An 18,804-nucleotide genomic window follows, 5' to 3' on the forward strand; every position below is an offset into this window, starting at 1 on the left:
TGTTTGATAAACAACGCTGGTATTTACTCTCTTCAGAGAAGTATTATAATTCTGATAGTTATATGAAGTTATATTATGTGCAAATTGAATACAAACTATTCATGACCACTTTTTTCAGTAACAAGCAATCCAACGCGTTACTATTTCCAAACAAGTAATCAGATTAAAGTTACTTGTCCAAGTCACTGTTGATTACTATTTTGTTATTAATAGTAAAATATATATTTCTTCTTGCGCCTCTGCGAGTGAAGTCATGCAGCCTATGCGACAATTGAGTCACGTTTTCAGCATGAGGGTCACGTCACGTGTACATACACACACCTTCCACGCAGCGACACAAACAACAAAAGCTGGACTTTGGTGCAAAACCAGGAAGTGGGAAGAGTTGAAGAAGTTTGTCAGGCAGTAAATTGTAGAGGAAATGCTGCCCTTAAACACGGTTGAGTCGCCCTCGTTTCGTGCCTAAATAAACAAGATCCCTACTGTCAATGCCGCGCTGCCTCACAGAACAGCTTTTCCTTCCTCCATAGAGAAGGAGGAGAGAAATCTGAAGGCCGTGCTGAATGAGGTCGACTTTGTGTCAACTTCCGCGGAATATTTGGACTGCTAACAATTGAAGCTATAAGTGAGTAACGCTCCACTGCATCAGTAGATCTGCATTAGAGCGCCAGAAGGCTGCATTAGCATGTAGGAGAATTCGTGGTGGACACATGTATGATGTTATTGGTGCAGAAACAGGGACTGATAATTGATTAAATTTACAAAGGGCAAGCATCACATTATACTATATTGTCCATCCTTTTGACAATGCAGTGGAAAACTACCATGTAAACTTGGAGAAATGCATGAAGTTGAAAACAAAAGCAGGAAAATGAATCAAACCTTTACCTTCCACGGTGATATTCAGATGGAGGGTAACTGTCTCACCCCTACGTGAACACTCACAGGTGTGGTTCCCACTGTCCACTGGTGTGAGACCAGTCAGGTGGAGAAACACGGTGTGATTCTCCATCTTAAGTGTGAACCTGGAGTCACATTTATGCTCAAAGTCTCCTCCGTATCGATACAGCAGACGACACTCTCCTCCAGTCCTGTAAGTTCTGATCTTACACACTATGAGCATTATGAGCTTCTCTGTTGTATTGGTGCAGATGGGAGTGACATCAGGTCCTCTCCCGATGGTTTTATATTCATACACTGCAAAACAAATAAATAAAAAATTGGGGAACGTAATACAGGCCGACAGCAGAACCAAATCACTGTCAAAAGGTCAGTTCAGTACCTTCAGCGTCCAAACACAAGCACAGCAGCAGAAGAAGAAGAACGCAACACAACAGCGTCCGCTGGTCCATGATGGCAGAGAGCTGTGAGAAGAGCTGCAGTCTGTAAGCGACGCTGCAAACGACCACAGACCACCGAACACATCTCTCCAGCCAGTGGAAGGAAGGAAGTGCAACACGTGTCCTCTAGTGAGTGAAAGAAAACCTTTATCTTTGTGCTTGACACAGATCTCAATGCACGTTAAATCACCCTCAGAGTTCATAGGAGGAGAGAGGAGCCAAACTGACTGTTACTTACAGTTTTAAGTGACTTTCTGTCTGTATTTATTCAATTGCAAGGTCTTTGGATTTTTTCATGTTTTAATCTATTACTTTTTCATGGTGGGAACATTAAGCGGTTGAGTAATGTAACATGTAAAAATTCAGAAGCCATAAAATGCATTTCTTTTTTAATATAGATAATACCCATCATAAGTACAATAAACATACATGAGTAACACAGCTGTGCTTTAAAATCCCAATCTGTAACACCCAGAATGGGCCATTAGGTCACGGGTTGTTTTCTGTTGTGTTTCCGTCACTCACCCTTCCTTCTCGTTTCAGACACCCCCCCCCTCTGTGCCGCCGCCCTCTGTGATTGCAAGCCCCACCCTTGTTGTTTCCACCTGTGTCTCGTTCCCCTGTATATTTAGTCTGTGCCGTCAGTTTGTTCTGTGCCAGTTTGTCTCTTTTTGCCCAATGAGCTTACCAGCAATTTTCCTGAGTGTGCCGTGCCGTGCCGTGCCGTGCCGTGCCGTGCCGTGCCGTGCCGTCCTGTCCCGTCCTGTGTTGTGACCCATTTCTGTCCACCCGTCAACCTTTGCCTGCCCTTTTGGATTGATCCGCTTTCTCTGTCTGACCGAACCCCTGCCTGAAGTAAAGACATTATTCACACTTGACTACCCCGCCTTGAGTCTGCTTTTGAGTCCAGGTCCTTGTGGCCCCAACTCCCTAACAGTACAAACTGGCCAACATGGACTCAGCGGACTCAGATTCCCTCCGTCAGGCTCACAGGGTGTTCTCATGGGGCACCACGACCAACTTCTCCGGGACATGATGGAGTCTCTCTTTCTGCGTAGGTGAACCAGCTTGGACGACCACTCCCCCCCCCCCCCCCCCCCAGAGGCGCCTACCCCTCCTCTGCTCTGCAACCTGCACAACCCACCTTTTGCTCCAGGGAGCCAAATGTGCCTGAGCCGGAGCGCTACGCTGGAGATCTTTCTCTAAGACAGGGTTCCCGCAGAGTGTGCTATATACTTCAGAACCATAGCGCGGTCAGGGTCAGGGTGGTCCGATCCGTCAATCCAGGGTTTTTTCTCAGAGGACTTAACCCAGTGAGGGAGGAACTAGTGCTGAGGGATGACTCGGAGAGCCTGGAGGCCTTAACCGCCCATGCTGTAAGGTTAGAGAGTCGTCTAAGTGAGTTTAGGAGAGGGAGACCTGGCCGCCTTTTTAGCTCGTCGGCCCCCCGCTCGGGAGGACCAGGTTGAGCCCTAAGGAACGGCAGCGTCGCCTACAGGATGGTAGATGCATCTACTGTGGCCAGAGGGGCCACCTGATTGCCTCCTGCCCACTAAAAGATCAAGTGAAGAGGACGTTACTGGTGAGCCGTACCACATTGTCCGTAGCTCCTTCTCAGAGAACCGAAAAGCCTGATCTACATCATCTCATCCTGAAAATTATCCGACTAACTCAGTTAACCACGTACGAGGAACAGGGCCCTGCTGGAGGCTCCTTACGTTCCTCACGTCAAAACGGGACAATGTGGTGCGTGATGTAATGAGAAATGCTGCGCACCTTGGACGACTTCACTTTGTCTGCGTCATGTGACTCACAACAACCGCCGGCGCTGCTCCTCAACTCTTCTTTTTATAAAAGTGTTTTGCTCCGCGCGCATCTCCGCAACCCATTGAGTGACGTAATAATCGTGCGACACAATGGATCGATAATGTATGTCGTTGCCAACACTTTTAATAACCGATTTTTTTCGATTTCAGCGATTCATTGTTGCAGCCATTTATAAAAGTACAAAAGGTTAAAACATTTAAAAAGTAGTTAAAAACAATGGATGCAATTGCAGCAGTTTACAGATAATTCAAGTCAAAGTCACTGCTGGAATTATTCTCCATGACCTGATACAAGAGTCTTGTAGATTACTTTGTGGTATTGAAAACAAGTTTTGTTTTACCCGTCTCAAAAGATTAATGAGGATATCAAGAGTTTCCATCAGCGCTTTCTTTTTCTGCCTCTTTTGGGTTTGGTTGATTAGAAAATAGGTTTCTCTTCAAATGCTGAGACCGTTCTGGTTGGTTGATTCTTTCAGATTTATGAGGAGAGATCCGTTGTCGTAGTTCTGGATTCATCAAAGGTGTTACAGGCCTTCAGATGGAAACATTTAGTCAGTGAACAACAGAGATGTGGATAAACATACAGTGCAGAAATAACAGTTCAGTCTGATAAGCAAGAAAAGTGAAGCCCAGAGAAGAATGACTTTGATAGACTCACTCATTAGTGTCTCTCTTGTTGTCCTCGGGGTCCCTTTGTGGCTCACTGATGGATTCAAGAAACAAAAGGAACACGTATTACATTGTGGATTCATTCTTAAAAGGTTTGCATCAGTCATGTCCATATTAACTGTGACACACTGGTATTAGAACAAAATGATGATTAATGAAAAGATAAGTTACCGGTTCTGGTGTTTCTGTTTAAGCCAAAAAGCAATGACAGCAGCAGCAGCAACACAGATCACTATGACGACCAAACCAATGATCAAAGGAACATCTGAGAGAAAAGAGAAAAACATTCATGAAGCAACTACAGATCTAATGTTAATATGTAAGTGAGACCACATGAAGGTTAACTCACTTAAATCACTGTTATCAGATCCAGATTTAACATCTAAACCTGGGAAATAAAAACAGAAGACATGAACTCATAAACTATCCATCAACCCATGAATCAGTGTCTTTAGGAGTGTTTCTCACCATCAGGAAGCGACAGTGTGACCTCAGGAATCATCTCATAAACATCTATCTGACGGCCGGAGAGCACTCGCGCTGCACATCCAACCCGGTGGCTGTTGTCATGGAGACGAGACAGCACAGCTGTAGTGGTGACGGTGACTGTTCCATTGGTGTTGGTGACGCTGGTGGAGTTGTGGTGGGGGACAGTCAGCGTTACCGTGGGAGCAGGTCGACCTGTGGCTGAGCAGGACACGACTAGCTCTTCAGCAGAGAGTGACTCTCTGACGTGTAGAAAGGGTTCATGCAGCTCTGCAGAGAAAAGACCATTAGATGTTACCATGGCAATATTACAGAGGAGCTGGAGGATTATTTCACTGTTCTTACCATAGAGCTGGAGGCATGTTATTCCAGTGAAAGCACCATCAGGGTCGATGTTAAACATACAGCGATAGCATCCTTCATCCTGGTCAGTCACGTTTCTGATCACTATGGAGCTGTTCTGCAGTCCATCAGATTTAAACTCCACTCTTCCCTGAAACCCAGTATTCACTTTCTGACCAAAGTGTTTGTCGTAAGAACCAACATCCTTCGTCTCACCAGGAATCATTTTCTGCCACGTGACTTGCACGACGTCTTTAGACTGAATCAACCGACAGCTCAAGTAGGTGTTGTCTCCTAGAGCTGCTAACACCTCGTGCTGACATTGGACCAGAGAGGTTTGACCTGCAGGAAACACAACATGTGCATCAATGTCAGAGCTCACTTCACAGGACCAGACATAAAATAAGATTCTCATTCGGAATCTGTCTAGAGTTTTCATCGTAAATAAAGCTTTATTTTGGGTTCCACTCCGCTGAACTGATGTCCCACCGTGTTTTGTTCCATATTAGGGATAGAACGGTATTCACGCTAGAAACAGCTTACATCTGTTCACAGATTTATAAAACATATTTTATACCTTCTTCTTTTCTGACAGAAACTAAAAATATTAAGCAACAAGGATGTAAATATTAACTGCATGGTTTTGCAAATGTGGCATTAGTTGAATTGCAAAAGGTTCACTAGCTGGAAGGACTTGTGTCAATGTAGGTGTTGGGGGGGGGCGGCTGAGGGCTATCAACGTGGTGCAGAGTTCAGCAGGGTGACAGCGCAAAGTTCTGGTTGTCAACCTCGAATGTAGATGATCACCTTTGCCACCACAACATTCTAAACATCGACGCACAAACACCTTGATTATCAGATGACCCAGAATACCATGTGTGTCTCTCTGTCGTACTGTGGTACAACATTATTGCAGTTTTTCCAACACGTGGCAAGCTTAGCATTAGCGTCCGGGGTATATAGGCTGCAGTCACAACAGTTGGTGTAAACTCCCTTAGGGCAGGTAGAAAGCTCTACACCTAACCATGAGATAGTCCAGCTCATCAGAGCAGTGACTCTCGACGATAGCAGTGTCTGTGCACCAGGTGATGTTCACGTAGATACAGTCCGCCAGCCCTTCTTATTATATACACATATACATTTCAATTTGACCGCACGTTTACACTGCTCTCTGTATTGTGCAGGAAGGAAGTCCGTCCTGATGTACCCCCATACACACACACACACACACAGAAACATGCACGCACACTCAGATGAGCACACCTTAACCTGATGGAGCCATCTCTACCACTTGAAATAGCTAAAGAAATCCAATAGATGTCACTGTAGGAAGGCTGCCTTTACTCCCTTTTGCATGACAGTCAAATTTCACTTCAGACATGTGGAGCATTTTTGTGAAAGAAAAGTAAGCAAATTATTTCGGCATATTACTTTACATGAAGATTGACTAAAAATCATTAAGTAGCATAATAGAAACTAAATCTTGAAAGGTGTAAAATAGTTTCTTAAAAATGTATTTTACCAAAATGTTGAGTTGTTAGTTCATAATAAATGTTGCTAATGTAAATAAATCAGTAACTCTGGCTTCTTTTGACTCGTCGCCAGACTTTTTTTCTTTGGCAATATATATTAAACCCGTCAAAAACGTAAGTACAGAAAACATACACGAGTAACAGCTGCCTTTTAAAATCACATGAAATAATAATAATGATCTAAAGGTGAGGAAACACATCTACTTGTATCATCTCTTACGCACCTTTGTGAAAGAATCCAAAGGCACAAAGTAGATGTATGACTGCACGGTACCACATCCTGACTACAAACTGATACCTATCGGTCGCCTCTGTGCGATCGCATGCGCACAGGTAATCCAAGGTGAGTCATGCCCTAAAACTTAATGCACGTAATGACACCCAGATGACAGAAACACACCCAGCTGGAGAAACGAGTAACACTGTCCTTTTATTTGAATGGTGTTCATTCTGCTGCTTGTTTACATAGTGTGAGGAGTTTATTTTTATGGATGTAACCCAGGGCAACAGTAAACATGGAGTGAACATACACAAACATAAAGTCTAACTAAACAAAACATATATATTTATATGTAATCAGCAAGTGAATAAATTGAAACATATTGAGTAAAATACAAAAATATTTAAACTGATTGTGTAGTGGCTAAAGTTTCCTTTTTGGTTTAGTCAGATGTTTCTTTTCATTTAACCACTTCACAACGGAAAGAACGAGTCTACGCGTGTTTATGGGTTGAACAACGGTAGAAAACGGTGTGTTCGCTCCGTTTGCTTTACTGAAAAGATCTGGCCAGCATAACGTTACACAGGGTTTCTTACGTCATAAAAGGTGCGCGCACTCGCGCAGCTCCAATGTATCAAAGCATGCACACCACACATGCATCAACCAACATGCATATTCATATCCATTTTTGTAATCATACTTATAATGTAATAAATCATCATAGAACATAAATCAAAATGATCATAATTTAAACCTAAATTATAACGTGGAAAATGGCACTAACATTTCCGGCCCCTAATTGCTCATTATGGGAATGACAATTACATACTAACTAACTAAATAGACATTTTCTGCATCCAAATCCTCACATGTACTTCTTTACTAGGTCTAATACAACATGAACAGCCTAGGTACATTCAGGTGAAACTTACAAGATAGACAATTATAGAAAATAACAAAGTCTAAGTAATAATGTCCTTCATTGCCCGCGAGATTCTTCCATCTCATTTCACACACTTTGAGAGCACGCTTCTCACGGCTGTGTTGCCTTTGCAGATCCAGACCCTTTGTCTCAGCCGAGCAAGGGTGTGGTTTCTCCCTCCATGTCCAATTTCTTTGTGAGCATTCCTGATGATCAGGGTTGTGACGTGGTGATCCTTGGCCAGGATGGCTGGATGCTTAGTGTGTTCGGGCAAAGCTGCCTGGTGCAACCTTCCACCAACCCGGAGAACCCCGTCTTGGAGGAAAGGATCCAGCTTCACAATAGAGCTGCTTCTCTTGACCTTTTCACCTCTCAGCAGTGTGCCAAGCTCTTCATGGAAGGTTTGACCTTGGCTAAAGTGAATGATGGCAGTTTCTGCTCTTCTGACGTCCTTGACAGTCAAATGAGTTCCTTTCAGGGTTGATCTCAGTTTCTGCATGTGATTCTCAACTGTTCTGATGTTCACATCTTGACTTTCTGAAGACTGGGCTTGAGACGCAAACGTCTTCCTTGTTCTGCACAGACTTCGAAGCAACTCCTTCAACCTTAACATCCAGGCGACCGCCTTCTTCAGACTGTGCCAGTCGGAGTAGTGATGAGTCAGCTTGAAGAGAGGGTCTGTGGTTAAGTCGATGGTCTCGATGATGTTCACGCTGGCCGTACGCTTCACCTCAGCATCGTCTTCACTTATCTCTCTCGAGAACTCTGATAAGACCGGCCAGTGAGATTCACTCTTGGCTAGGAAGTCAGGACCTTCAATCCAACTCCGACACTTCATGAAGTGCTCTGCCTTCATTCCTCTTGAAGCGTGGTCAGCTGGGTTAGAAGCCGTGTTGACATACTTCCACTGTTCTGGCCTTGTGTTCTCTCTGATTATCGACACTCTGTTTGCCACGAAGGTTTTAAACCGAGCGCCGTCGTTGTCGATGTATCGAAGAACGGTGGTGCTATCTGTCCATAGCACGGACTCTTTGAGGTCCATCTGAAGCTCTCGCTTCATGAGTTTATCCATTTTCACCGCAACGGTAGCCGCGGTGAGCTCAAGGCGTGGTACTGTAACTGGTTTAAGCGGCGTCACTCTGGATTTTCCGAGAATAAATGAGCAATGGACTCGACCATGGCTGTTCTGGACGCGGAGGTAAGTGACGACGCCGTAGCCCTTCTCGCTAGCGTCGGAAAAATGGTGCAGTTGTGCTGACGTTACTGGCCCAAATCCCTCAGGCTTGACGCACCTCCTGACAGAAAAGCTGGCGAACTGGCTCAAGTCAGACAGCCAAGCGAACCACCTGTTCGCCACATCTTCTGGAATCTCTTCGTCCCAGGTAAGCTTCATTTGACAGAGACTCTGGACGAGGGTCTTCGCGAGAAGAATGAACGGCGACAGGAATCCAAGGGGGTCGTATATTGAGCTTACGACCGAGAGGATACCCCGTCTTGTTATGGGCATGTTCTTCACGTGGATCCGGAACTTAAAGGAATCTGATTCTATGCACCAGTCCACTCCAAGGGCCCTTTCCATGGGTAGTTCATCTCTGTCCAGGTCTAGATTCTTGATCTCCTTTGCTCGCTCTTGTTCGGGAAGTGATGACAGCACTTCGCGACTGTTGCTTGACCACTTAGTTAGGCGAAATCCTCCACTTTCACAAAGTTCAATGAGGTCTTTGGTCAAGGTCATAGCCTCCTTCTCGCCGGACGTTGAAACCAGGCAGTCATCGACGTAGAAGTGCTCTAGGACTGTAGTTACTGCTTCAGGTGATGAGCTGCCTTTCCCATCCTCTTCCGTCCGTCTTAAAGCGTAGTTGGCACAGCTTGGGCTTGACTTGGCCCCGAACAGGTGAACCACCATCTTGTACTCGTGCAGAGGCTGGCTCAGATCCCCCTGTGGCCACCAAAGGAATCGTAGAAGATCAGAGTCCTCGTCGGGGACTCTTACTTGATGGTACATCGCTTCGATGTCGGAGATGAGTGCGATGTGTTTGTGTCGAAACCTCGTCAGGACTCCAACCAGACTATTAGTTAGGTCCGGACCCTGCAACAGTTCATCGTTCAGTGACTTCCCTTGAAACGAAGCGGCACAATCGAAAACAACCCGCAGCTTTCCCTTTTGTGGATGGACCACGCCGTGATGGGGAATGTACCATACTCTGCAGTCGTTGCGGTTGCGCTCGTCTTCAGGAACTTCCACTGCATAGCCTTTGCTCAGCAGGTCCAGCATGAAGGTCTTGTAGTCGTCATGGAAGCTGGAGTTTTTGGCGAGTTTCCTTTTCAGGTTTGATGCTCGTTGCTCAGCAACACACTTGTTGCTCGGCATCACCACATTTTTGTTTCTGAGAGGCATCCTGATGCTGTAGTGCCCATTGACTTTCTTGATTGTCTCAGTCACAGACTTCATGAACTGCACGTCTTCTCGCGACATTTCTGACTTCTCTTCACAGGCTTGTTCTGGAAAGTCGTGATTGTATTGCTGCAGTAGCATACTGTCTACACCGCTGACTGAGATTCTGTTGACTGAAGCCCGTTGACTGTAGTGGTCTGACTTGTGGTAATCGTCACCTCTCTTGAGAGGACCATTAACTACCCAACCGAGGGTCGTCTTCACTGCATAAGGCCCATTGTCTTTGCTGTGGATTATCTTCCACGGCTCCATCGCAGAGTGAGCGTTCATTCCGATTAGCATCTCAACACCCGCGTCGATCTGTGGTAGCTGCACTTCTTTCCGCAGGTACGGCCATCCTTCCAAGTCTTTTTCAACAGGAACATTGTCCTTCGTTACAGGTATGTCTGTGTGGGTATAAACATCTGGCAGGCTTATGTACTTGTTCTCTGTCAGACCGCACACTTCTAAATCTGAGAGCACGTAGCAGGACACAGGCTTCTCCTGGCCCATAGTACGGAGTAGCACTTGAGTCTTCTTACCATGGACGCCAAGCTGTCTCATCAATCTTTCGGAGCAAAATGTAGCAGAACTTCCTGAGTCCATGAATGCGTACGTTTCTATTGTCGTGTTGCTCCTCTTGGATTTGATGCGCACGGGCACGATGGACAGGATACAGTTGCTGCCTCCGGCCCCGGTGACTGCCGTGACTTCACTCTTGGCTAACGCGTCTTCTCGTGGAGTTGAGTGTCCACTGGTAGAACTTTGACCTCTCCCAGGCCTGGTGTTCTCTTGGTCGGTGCTCTCGTCCCTTTTACTATGAAGTAGGCTTGGGTGTTTCTTGCTGCAGAATTCACACGTGGCTCTCCTTTTGCAGTCCTTTCCCATGTGCCCTTGGGTCAAACACCCGAAACAAAGTCCTTTACCTTTAAGGAACTCGATTCTCTCCTTGTTTGGCAGACTTCTTATTTTGTTACATGCGCTCAGGGTGTGTCTTTTGTTACAGTACAAGCATGGCTCTTGAAACGCATTGCTTGTCTGGCTGCTTGTACTTGGTTCTGAGGCATCCACTTCGTCTAGCTTAACACTTGTAGCAAAGCCAGTGGTTCTTTTAGGTCCGCCCCTCTTGACAGGTCTAAAGCTTGACTTGCCCTTTTCGTTTACTTCGAAGGACTCTTTCACATCACCAAACAGTGGGTCTGAAGCTATCTTTGCTTGTCTGTTGATGAATTTCACGAGATCTGAGAACCTTGCCCTTCTTCCTTCCCTTTCCTGTATGTCAAAGGCTATGACTCTCCATCTTTCGCGGAGTCTGAAGGGCAATTTGGAGATGACAATCCGAAGATTACTTGAGCTGTTCATCTCCTCAAGATATTCCATGCTCTTCATGACATTGTTGCAACCAGTGAGAAAGATGGAGAAGCTGTGAAGTGACTTGGCGTCTTCTGCTTTGATCTGAGGCCAGTTGATAGCCTTGTCCGCGTAGGCCGCAGCTATTTTGTGTTCATTGCCAAAGTGATGGCTCAAGAGCTTTCTTGCTTCAATGTAGCCTTGTTGTGCGCTCATATGTTGGCAGCTTCTCACGAGTTCTTTTGGTTCGCCGCTGGTGAATTGTTCAAGATAGTATAAGCGGTCTTCATCATTGTCTGTGCGACTGTGAATGATGTGCTCAAATGCCCTCATGAATGGCAGGAACTCGAAAGGATCGCCACTGAATACAGGGACTTCTCGTTGAGGTAGGTTGGCTAGTCTCTGTTGTGTGACTAACATCTCGGTGATATCCTTCTGGTTCAATATCACTTCTTCTGGTTCAACTGGCTTTCCATAGCAACTTGCACTTGTGTTATTGTCATGTTCGTTACTCTTTTGCACATACAACGTGTGTCTAGTTGGACTGTGAGATGCATCGTTGTCCTGGATAACTTGAAAACTGCTGGTCGACTTTGGTTTGACATCTGGAGCATGATGTTTGACAATTGCTGCTGTAGCCACGTTCTTGCTAAGGTAAGAATTCATACCGTCGTCATCAGAGTTTTCGTTATCGAAAGCTTCCAGAGCTTGTAGCTTTGCTGTGGACTCTGCGATAGCAGTTTCGATGTCTAGCTCTTCCATTCGAGCCTCCAGCTGAATCTTCTTGGCTTTCATCTGTGCTTCTTCCAACTGCAGTGCCCGTTTCTTTGTAAACGCGGCTGCGCGTGCGAGTAGGGCTGCACGATTAGCTTCCTCTATCCTACGCAGAGACGAAGCATGAGAGGACGCTTTGGATGACCTTGAGTGTCTACTGCATACACTACGTGCTGTGACTGAAATATATTTTTCTTGTATAGCAGAAGCACTGTCACCTGGATCCACATCTTCGACGACAGACTCAGCTTGCTGTGTCGTCGCGTCATTTCTTGCAGCTTGTTTGTTAGTGGCGTTGGCGTGCCGTTTTGCATTAATTATCCACTGCTCCAATTTAACCAGAAAGTTCTCATGCTTTGAGCGGTTTGGGTCACTCCAATACTGCTGGTCGGCCTTTCTTTCATCATCTGATAGCAGTTTGCTAACTACATTATTTACTTCAATAAACTCATTCAGGAATTTTGAGTAATCACTAAGATGATCCTTTTCCACCAGAAGTGCATTGGACTCGATTTTCATGAGATTTTCTATTTCTTCTGCTTTGGAGACAAGGCGTGCTAACACACGTTTCCTAAGTTTCATCTGTGTATCAAGTTTCTCTTCTAAGGCCTTTGTGGTCAACTTGATCCTTCTTTTCGTGTTTAGCTCGACGTTGCCCTCCATCTTAGTTTCTTCATCAGACATTTCAGCTGGCTACTAGCGCTACGACAGTCTCTTATAGCAAGCTCTTGCAAACTTCTGAAATCCAGATTAACAGTCCTTTAACCTCAAAGCACGTTGATGCCTTCCAAAAATGAGATTTCAGAGCCGTATTTATTTCCAGAATTTACGGAGAGCTTCTTATGGGCTAATATGACTGGCTAGCAATAGCACTTGTAGCAAAATGTCCTGTGTGGCTAGTGGCAATAGCTCGGCCACGTTGATTACGTTGGCAAAACTATCCGTATTTCGCCGTAACTAGCAGGGTCCGCTGGCTATAGCTTATCCGTTCATTCGGTTCCGTTCATTGTTTACTCAACCATCATCGTTGAAGTCGTCTGGAAATCCGGTCGGGTGCACGGCGTTGTCGCTCCAGCTGGCTCACTCGTCAACTCATGTCCCGCGCGGCGCGTATTTCCTCGGCTTCAGATGATCTTGTCTCGCTCTCGGCGATCGTTTTCTACTTAATGTAGTGGCTAAAGTTTCCTTTTTGGTTTAGTCAGATGTTTCTTTTCATTTAACCACTTCACAACGGAAAGAACGAGTCTACGCGTGTTTATGGGTTGAACAACGGTAGAAAACGGTGTGTTCGCTCCGTTTGCTTTACTGAAAAGATCTGGCCAGCATAACGTTACACAGGGTTTCTTACGTCATAAAAGGTGCGCGCACTCGCGCAGCTCCAATGTATCAAAGCATGCACACCACACATGCATCAACCAACATGCATATTCATATCCATTTTTGTAATCATACTTATAATGTAATAAATCATCATAGAACATAAATCAAAATGATCATAATTTAAACCTAAATTATAACGTGGAAAATGGCACTAACAGATTGAATGTTTTGACATTGATGATTGAAATCATTACCACTGTTCACAATAACAACCTGAAAGTCAATGTGTATCAGCTTCTGTTGAGCAATAAATAACATTTTCCCACAAACTAAACTAAAGTGCAACACAGTTAATTCATAAACTCTTTCTCTGATGGGAATTTGAGCCTTAATGCTTCTTCCCCACACAGAACACTAGATGCTTGAGGTGCACGGCACATTTCCCTGTTTGTTACGCTGCTCATTTAACCAGAATATGCTGAATGTTACCAAAATATAAAAACATTATATGTTAGATGCAAACTTCTACTATTCACTTTGTTGCACACAGTGAATCCAAGAGACATTAATTACCTGAAGGTAGACAACATTGTTTATTTTTTCACAATAAAACATTAAATTCCAAAAAGCCTGAACGAGTGCATTGCTTCTAGCCACATAAATACTTAAAAGTGCTGAGAATTGCAATCAAAAAGACAAAGGTCGATTTGAACTACAACCTTCTAAAATAGCTTAACTCACAGTTTAATTTAATTTCCAGGTCTTGTGATAGCCATTAACCTGCAAGGTGTGTTATATAACATGCACACCACTGCTGTTGTGAAATATCTCATCTCTTTCATGTCGCTGCAGCAGAAACAAGCATCAATGAAACGAGCAACACAACAGCTCAAGTAGGTGTTGTCTCCTAGAGCTGCTAACACCTCGTGCTGACAATGGACCAGAGAGGTTTGACCTGCAGGAAACAAACCATGTGCATCAATGTCAGAGCTCACTTCACAGGACCAGACGTGTTTGAAATAGGATTCTCATCTGGAATCTGTCTGCATTGAACTCAACAAGAAGCCAACTACACAGCTTTTTATATTATAAGTTAATATCCTGTCAGGGGCAAATAGCTTTGGTTTTATATTTGATTACATTATTATGATATTATGACATTATGATATACAGCTATTGTGTGAATGACAGACATTCAGGTTCATCAAAATTACCAACAGTAAATATTAGGTCAATTTGCAAAATGATCTACAGCCACTTGTAAAAGATCAAAAAGTGAAACCAGAAAAACACACTTGACATTATTACCTTATTCTGTACTGCACCACCCTGCGCCATGTTTCCCCCAAAGGAGAATAAAATACACGATGGACGTCCATGTGTCGCTCCTCTGGTTCCAGGAGGATCAAACACTGTTTGGTACACTTTGTGAAGCAGTACTGAGTCTACGGCCTGAAAGGTCTCATTGGTGTACAGGTGATCAAAGGTGGGCCATGTCATATAACTTGACATCTGTGTGGAATGATTCACATACAGATAATTGTTGGGGACAATGTAATAATTCAGAGACACAGCTGGACAGTGTCATTTACATGTGAATGTATGAAATGAATGATAGCAATAACTAGTTCACCAACACATATTACTTAGGTACTCTTTTATGGAAGTAACCCAGGGCAACAGAAAACATGGAGTGAACATAAGTGACGCTTCATTAACCAAACAAAAAAATATATATTAAAATGTAGCGAATAAATTAGCAAATAAATCATTAAAATATTGAGTAAAACTTAACATTTAAAAACTCGTTGAATGTCTTGACATTGATGATTAAAATCAATACCACTGTTCACAATAACAACATTAAAGTAAATCTGTATCAGCGTCCATTTAGCAATAAATAACATTTTCACACAAACATTAAACACTAAAGTGCAACACAATTTTCTGAAATGGACAATACATCGAAAATAGCTTAACTCGCTGTTCAACCTCTAAACTTGACATGCATTAAAACGATGATTTCTACTTGTCGTAGCCATTGACCTGTCAGGAAGAAGAAAACAGGTTTATTATAGGTTTATTATATGCAGAATTACATTACATGCATATTCATGAATGCCATGAAATATCTCACCTCTTTCGTGTCACTGCAGCAGCAACAACAAGGGTCAATAAGATGAGCAACACAACAGTGATTACAAGTGCAATCCCTAAAGAAGACACTCCTTTCCCTGGAGACAAACAACAAAGAGTCCCTTAAGACCACAGTGGGAAATTTACACAGTAATGTTTTTACTTAGAATGAACTTCCCCTGATCAGTCACATGACCTCTTCCAGAGAGTTAAAGGTCCCATTAAATGAAATGTGACTAGTGTGAATAATGAAAGCTGGGCAGAAGTGAAACTGAAACGATCTGAGTCACCGAGGTCGTTTACATTTACTGAAAGTCCCAGACTTCCTCAGCAGATCCGCAACTAACAGGATTACCTGGACTTTGTTTACTGAACAAACAAATGACAGCTCGTGATCACGTGCTGCATCGAATCCTTTTACCGACATAACTTAAGGGGTCATGTCTGGATGTGACTGATGGGGGTCAAACACCATTCATCTGCACAAAATGCTGCAGCGCGTGCGTACCCTCCTCGTCCTCCTCGCGGGCAGGTGAGGAGAAAGCAATCCTCTCCCGCCTTTGACCCGGCGCCCCGCTGTTCAGCAGGCAGTCCGCGTGCCCCGTCCAGCCTGCGGGCGCGCGCACGGTGACGTTGCTGCTGCTGGTGAACGTGTGGTCGCCGTTGGCGTCCGTCCGGTTGGACGGTTCGTCCGCGCGGGAGGCGCCAGGTGAGAGGTCCCAGCGGATGGTCGGGGCAGGTTTACCTGTGGCGGAGCAGCTGAACACGAGCCGCACGCCCTCCTCCTCGCGACCACTGCGGGAATCCTGCACCTCCGTAGTCACCTCGGAGATACCTTCATGGAGAGTTACAACGTGTCATTCTGACTTAACATGCGGCTGTGGTTCTATTTATTCTCCTGTATTTCCCACATAACAGGATAAGTCCGTGCATTACCTTGCACCGTGAGGCACGTCTGCTGTCTTTTGGACCCGTCGGGGTACACGTTGAACGAGCAGACATAACAGCTCTCGTCCCCCCATGTGACGTTCCTCAGAGTGATGGACGTCGATCGGAGAGACGCCTCCGTGAAGATCACTTTCCCCGCGTGGGGATCATTTACTTGCTGCCCAAACCGCTCACTGTACGTGGCCAAGTTCTCCACGAACTTCTCCTTGAATACCCTCTGCCACGTGACCTGCAGCACGCCTGTGAATGGTTACCCTTCGATTAAAATTCAAGTCCTTGTTGTTGTTGTAATACCCAGTTCGGCCACAATAGCACAATTTAAAATGTTTACCTGTGGTGTCAGCTACTGAGCACGAATAGTGCGCGTCACCGCCATAATCAGCTGTTTTATTCCCATAACCGGTGATCTGCGACCTGCAGCCTGATCATAACACAGGGTGTCACTATATGCAGAGTTTAAAGTAACAAAAACTATCCATTTAATTTGCTGTTCAGTATAAAAAGAAAGATACATATACATAATAATAACACTTTTCTAAATACCAAGAGAACATTTTATATGGTAAGAACAGACAGAAAAAAACACAAAAGAAAGAGAACATCAACATAAAAAAGGTGTGTTCTTGAATATAAAGACAAACTACCACGTTGAATCTATTGTATTTCTTATCATTGTCACTTACCTTTAAATAATAAAGTAGTAAGTAGCAGCATCAACAACATCTTCTTCAGCTGTGATGCACAGAACTCTTTCACTTTAGTTGTGAGCGAGCTTTAAATGGGTTCACGGGAAATGAAACCGAAGGAGAGAGAAGCATAAAGAGGAGGGGATTTTTTTTTACCCACAGTCTGTGATGCACGGACATGATGTGTAAACGTAGTAGGAATGGGTACCGAGGTTTCCTCTCACCGCTACCTGTTAATCTACATATCCGACAGAACATTCCTAAAACCAAAAAGAAAACTCAAACAATCCCTTCGTCACCACCGTGGGCGCGTTTAAACATCGCAGATGTATTTGTCACGCGGAAACCGAGCGCAAAGGAGGCTGCGGGAGATTATTTTTAGCGAGGGGGGGGGGCTGTTATAATGGTATAGAGGAAACGCTGCCTCATTAGAAGAGGCCGTTATTATTACCAGTCCAGTAAATCGTACTTACTGTATAGCCCATCGATGCAAAAACTCCCGTCAAGTGGTCACAAAAAAACCCATAGCAGAAGTTCCATATTCAAATTCTGTAATTGTGATCACAACAAGTGACACGGTTCCCAAAGTCCCCCTCGATGAGAAGACAGGTCTCAGCTTCTGTGTAACCAAATCTACAAAAGCGAAAGTAAAACGGCATTCATTCATTCATATCGCAGGCAGGTCGGGCATGTGTCCCATAATGGATTCCTGTTATTTTTGTCATTACACGGTGACAATGCAGGTGTTTACAGACTGACACCAAGATAAAAAATAATATGTATTCCGAACATTAAACATGCAAACGCTTGAAACCCCAAATAAACAAAGCAGACAATACGCAGGATTGGTTCATAAAACTACACCGTGTGCGACTGTTACAGCCCCATCATCCACACAGGAAGGGTCTGTCATCATTTAGTTATTTTGATCACATGTTCCACTTATCAGATGCTCAAACCAACCCAACTTCCTCTGTAGATTAAGAGGAATGCTGGCAGGGAAACACCTAACAGAGATGAACAATAACAGAGATTAGGGTTCGCATGACTGAAAATGAAAGAAACAGTGTGTCAACAAAAAGATTAAGTTAAAGTTCTTAAGTATATGATTCATATCGTTTATTGTGTTGACATATCAGGAATCCAAAAGGGGAATACCAAAATATATCAGACATACAAGGAATTTGATTTTGAATGGTGCCTAACAGCAGATTGACATAGTGCAAGAGGAATAAAATAAAATACATTTCTATGGGTTAGTATGTAAATCTATGGGTCAGTTTAAAAATAAAAGAATAAAAGTTAAAACGTTAAAAATAAAGTGCACCAGCAAAGAAACAGGGACAAGTGTGTGGAGTGGGAAGGCAGTGGGATGTCAGTTGGACCCGGGCTCTGTTGAAAAAGCTGTTTATGAGGCTTGACGTCTTAGTCCTGATGGACCTCAGCCTCCTGCCGGATGGAGGAGGCACAAACAGTTCTTGTCCGCGGTGAGAGGGGTCGGCTACAATCTTTCTGGGAGTCCTGGAAGCGAACAAGTCCTGGAGAGACGGCAGATTGCAGCCAATCACCCTCTCTGCAGAGCGGAGGACACGCTGCAGAACTGCCCTTGTCCTTGGCTGTGGCTGCAGCGTACCACACGGTGATGGAGGAGCAGAGCATGGACTCCATGATGGCCGTGTAGAAGTGACCCATCATCGTCTTTGGCAGTTTGAATTTCTTCATCTGCCTCAGGAAGAACATCCTCTGCTGAGCCTTTTTGGTGATGGAGCTGATGTTCAGCTCCCACTTGCCCGGGAAACGCAAGGACTCCACAGCGGTG

At 44.5% G+C, this 18,804-nt stretch overlaps 1 protein-coding gene across 3 annotated transcripts; it reads right to left on the reverse strand.

Annotated features, from left to right (window-relative positions):
* Positions 1 to 3,328: 3,328 nt before the first annotated feature.
* Positions 3,329 to 17,845, reverse strand: LOC119210678 (OX-2 membrane glycoprotein-like). 3 transcript variants are annotated; one of them, XM_062561451.1, is made up of 10 exons: positions 17,459 to 17,845; positions 16,983 to 17,071; positions 16,631 to 16,720; positions 16,288 to 16,539; positions 4,667 to 5,005; positions 4,304 to 4,591; positions 4,185 to 4,223; positions 4,007 to 4,100; positions 3,825 to 3,869; positions 3,329 to 3,698 (listed from the first exon to the last, which is right to left on the reverse strand). In XM_062561451.1, exons 2-10 carry the CDS (start codon positions 17,020 to 17,022, stop codon positions 3,533 to 3,535), a joined length of 1,353 nt encoding a protein of 450 aa, XP_062417435.1. In that variant the 5' UTR covers positions 17,023 to 17,071; positions 17,459 to 17,845; the 3' UTR covers positions 3,329 to 3,532. The 3 variants fall into 3 exon arrangements, with proteins under 3 accessions (XP_062417435.1, XP_062417434.1, XP_037316831.2); XM_062561450.1 differs by lacking the exon at positions 17,459 to 17,845 and having other exon boundaries at positions 16,983 to 17,288; XM_037460934.2 differs by lacking the exons at positions 3,329 to 3,698; positions 3,825 to 3,869; positions 4,007 to 4,100; ... (2 more) ...; positions 4,667 to 5,005; positions 17,459 to 17,845 and adding exons at positions 14,858 to 15,261; positions 15,353 to 15,449; positions 15,860 to 16,186 and having other exon boundaries at positions 16,983 to 17,284.
* Between the last annotated feature and the right edge of the window lie 959 nt (positions 17,846 to 18,804).

The sequence above is a fragment of the Pungitius pungitius genome, chromosome 3 (assembly GCF_949316345.1).
Source record: "Pungitius pungitius chromosome 3, fPunPun2.1, whole genome shotgun sequence".
NCBI classification, from domain to species: Eukaryota; Metazoa; Chordata; class Actinopteri; order Perciformes; family Gasterosteidae; genus Pungitius; species Pungitius pungitius.

What these genes read in the sequence shown, in the direction of transcription:
- LOC119210678 (XM_062561451.1), bottom strand. Translation starts at nt 17,022, where the DNA reads ATGTTGTTGATGCTGCTACTTACTACTTTATTATTTAAAG. An exon ending in GACGTGCCTCACGGTGCAAG is followed by an intron (nt 5,006 to 16,287) that starts GTAATGCACGGA and finishes TGTTTCCTGCAG; the next exon opens with GTCAAACCTCTCTGGTCCAA. An exon ending in AACATGCCTCCAGCTCTATG is followed by an intron (nt 4,592 to 4,666) that starts GTAAGAACAGTG and finishes TTTTCTCTGCAG; the next exon opens with AGCTGCATGAACCCTTTCTA.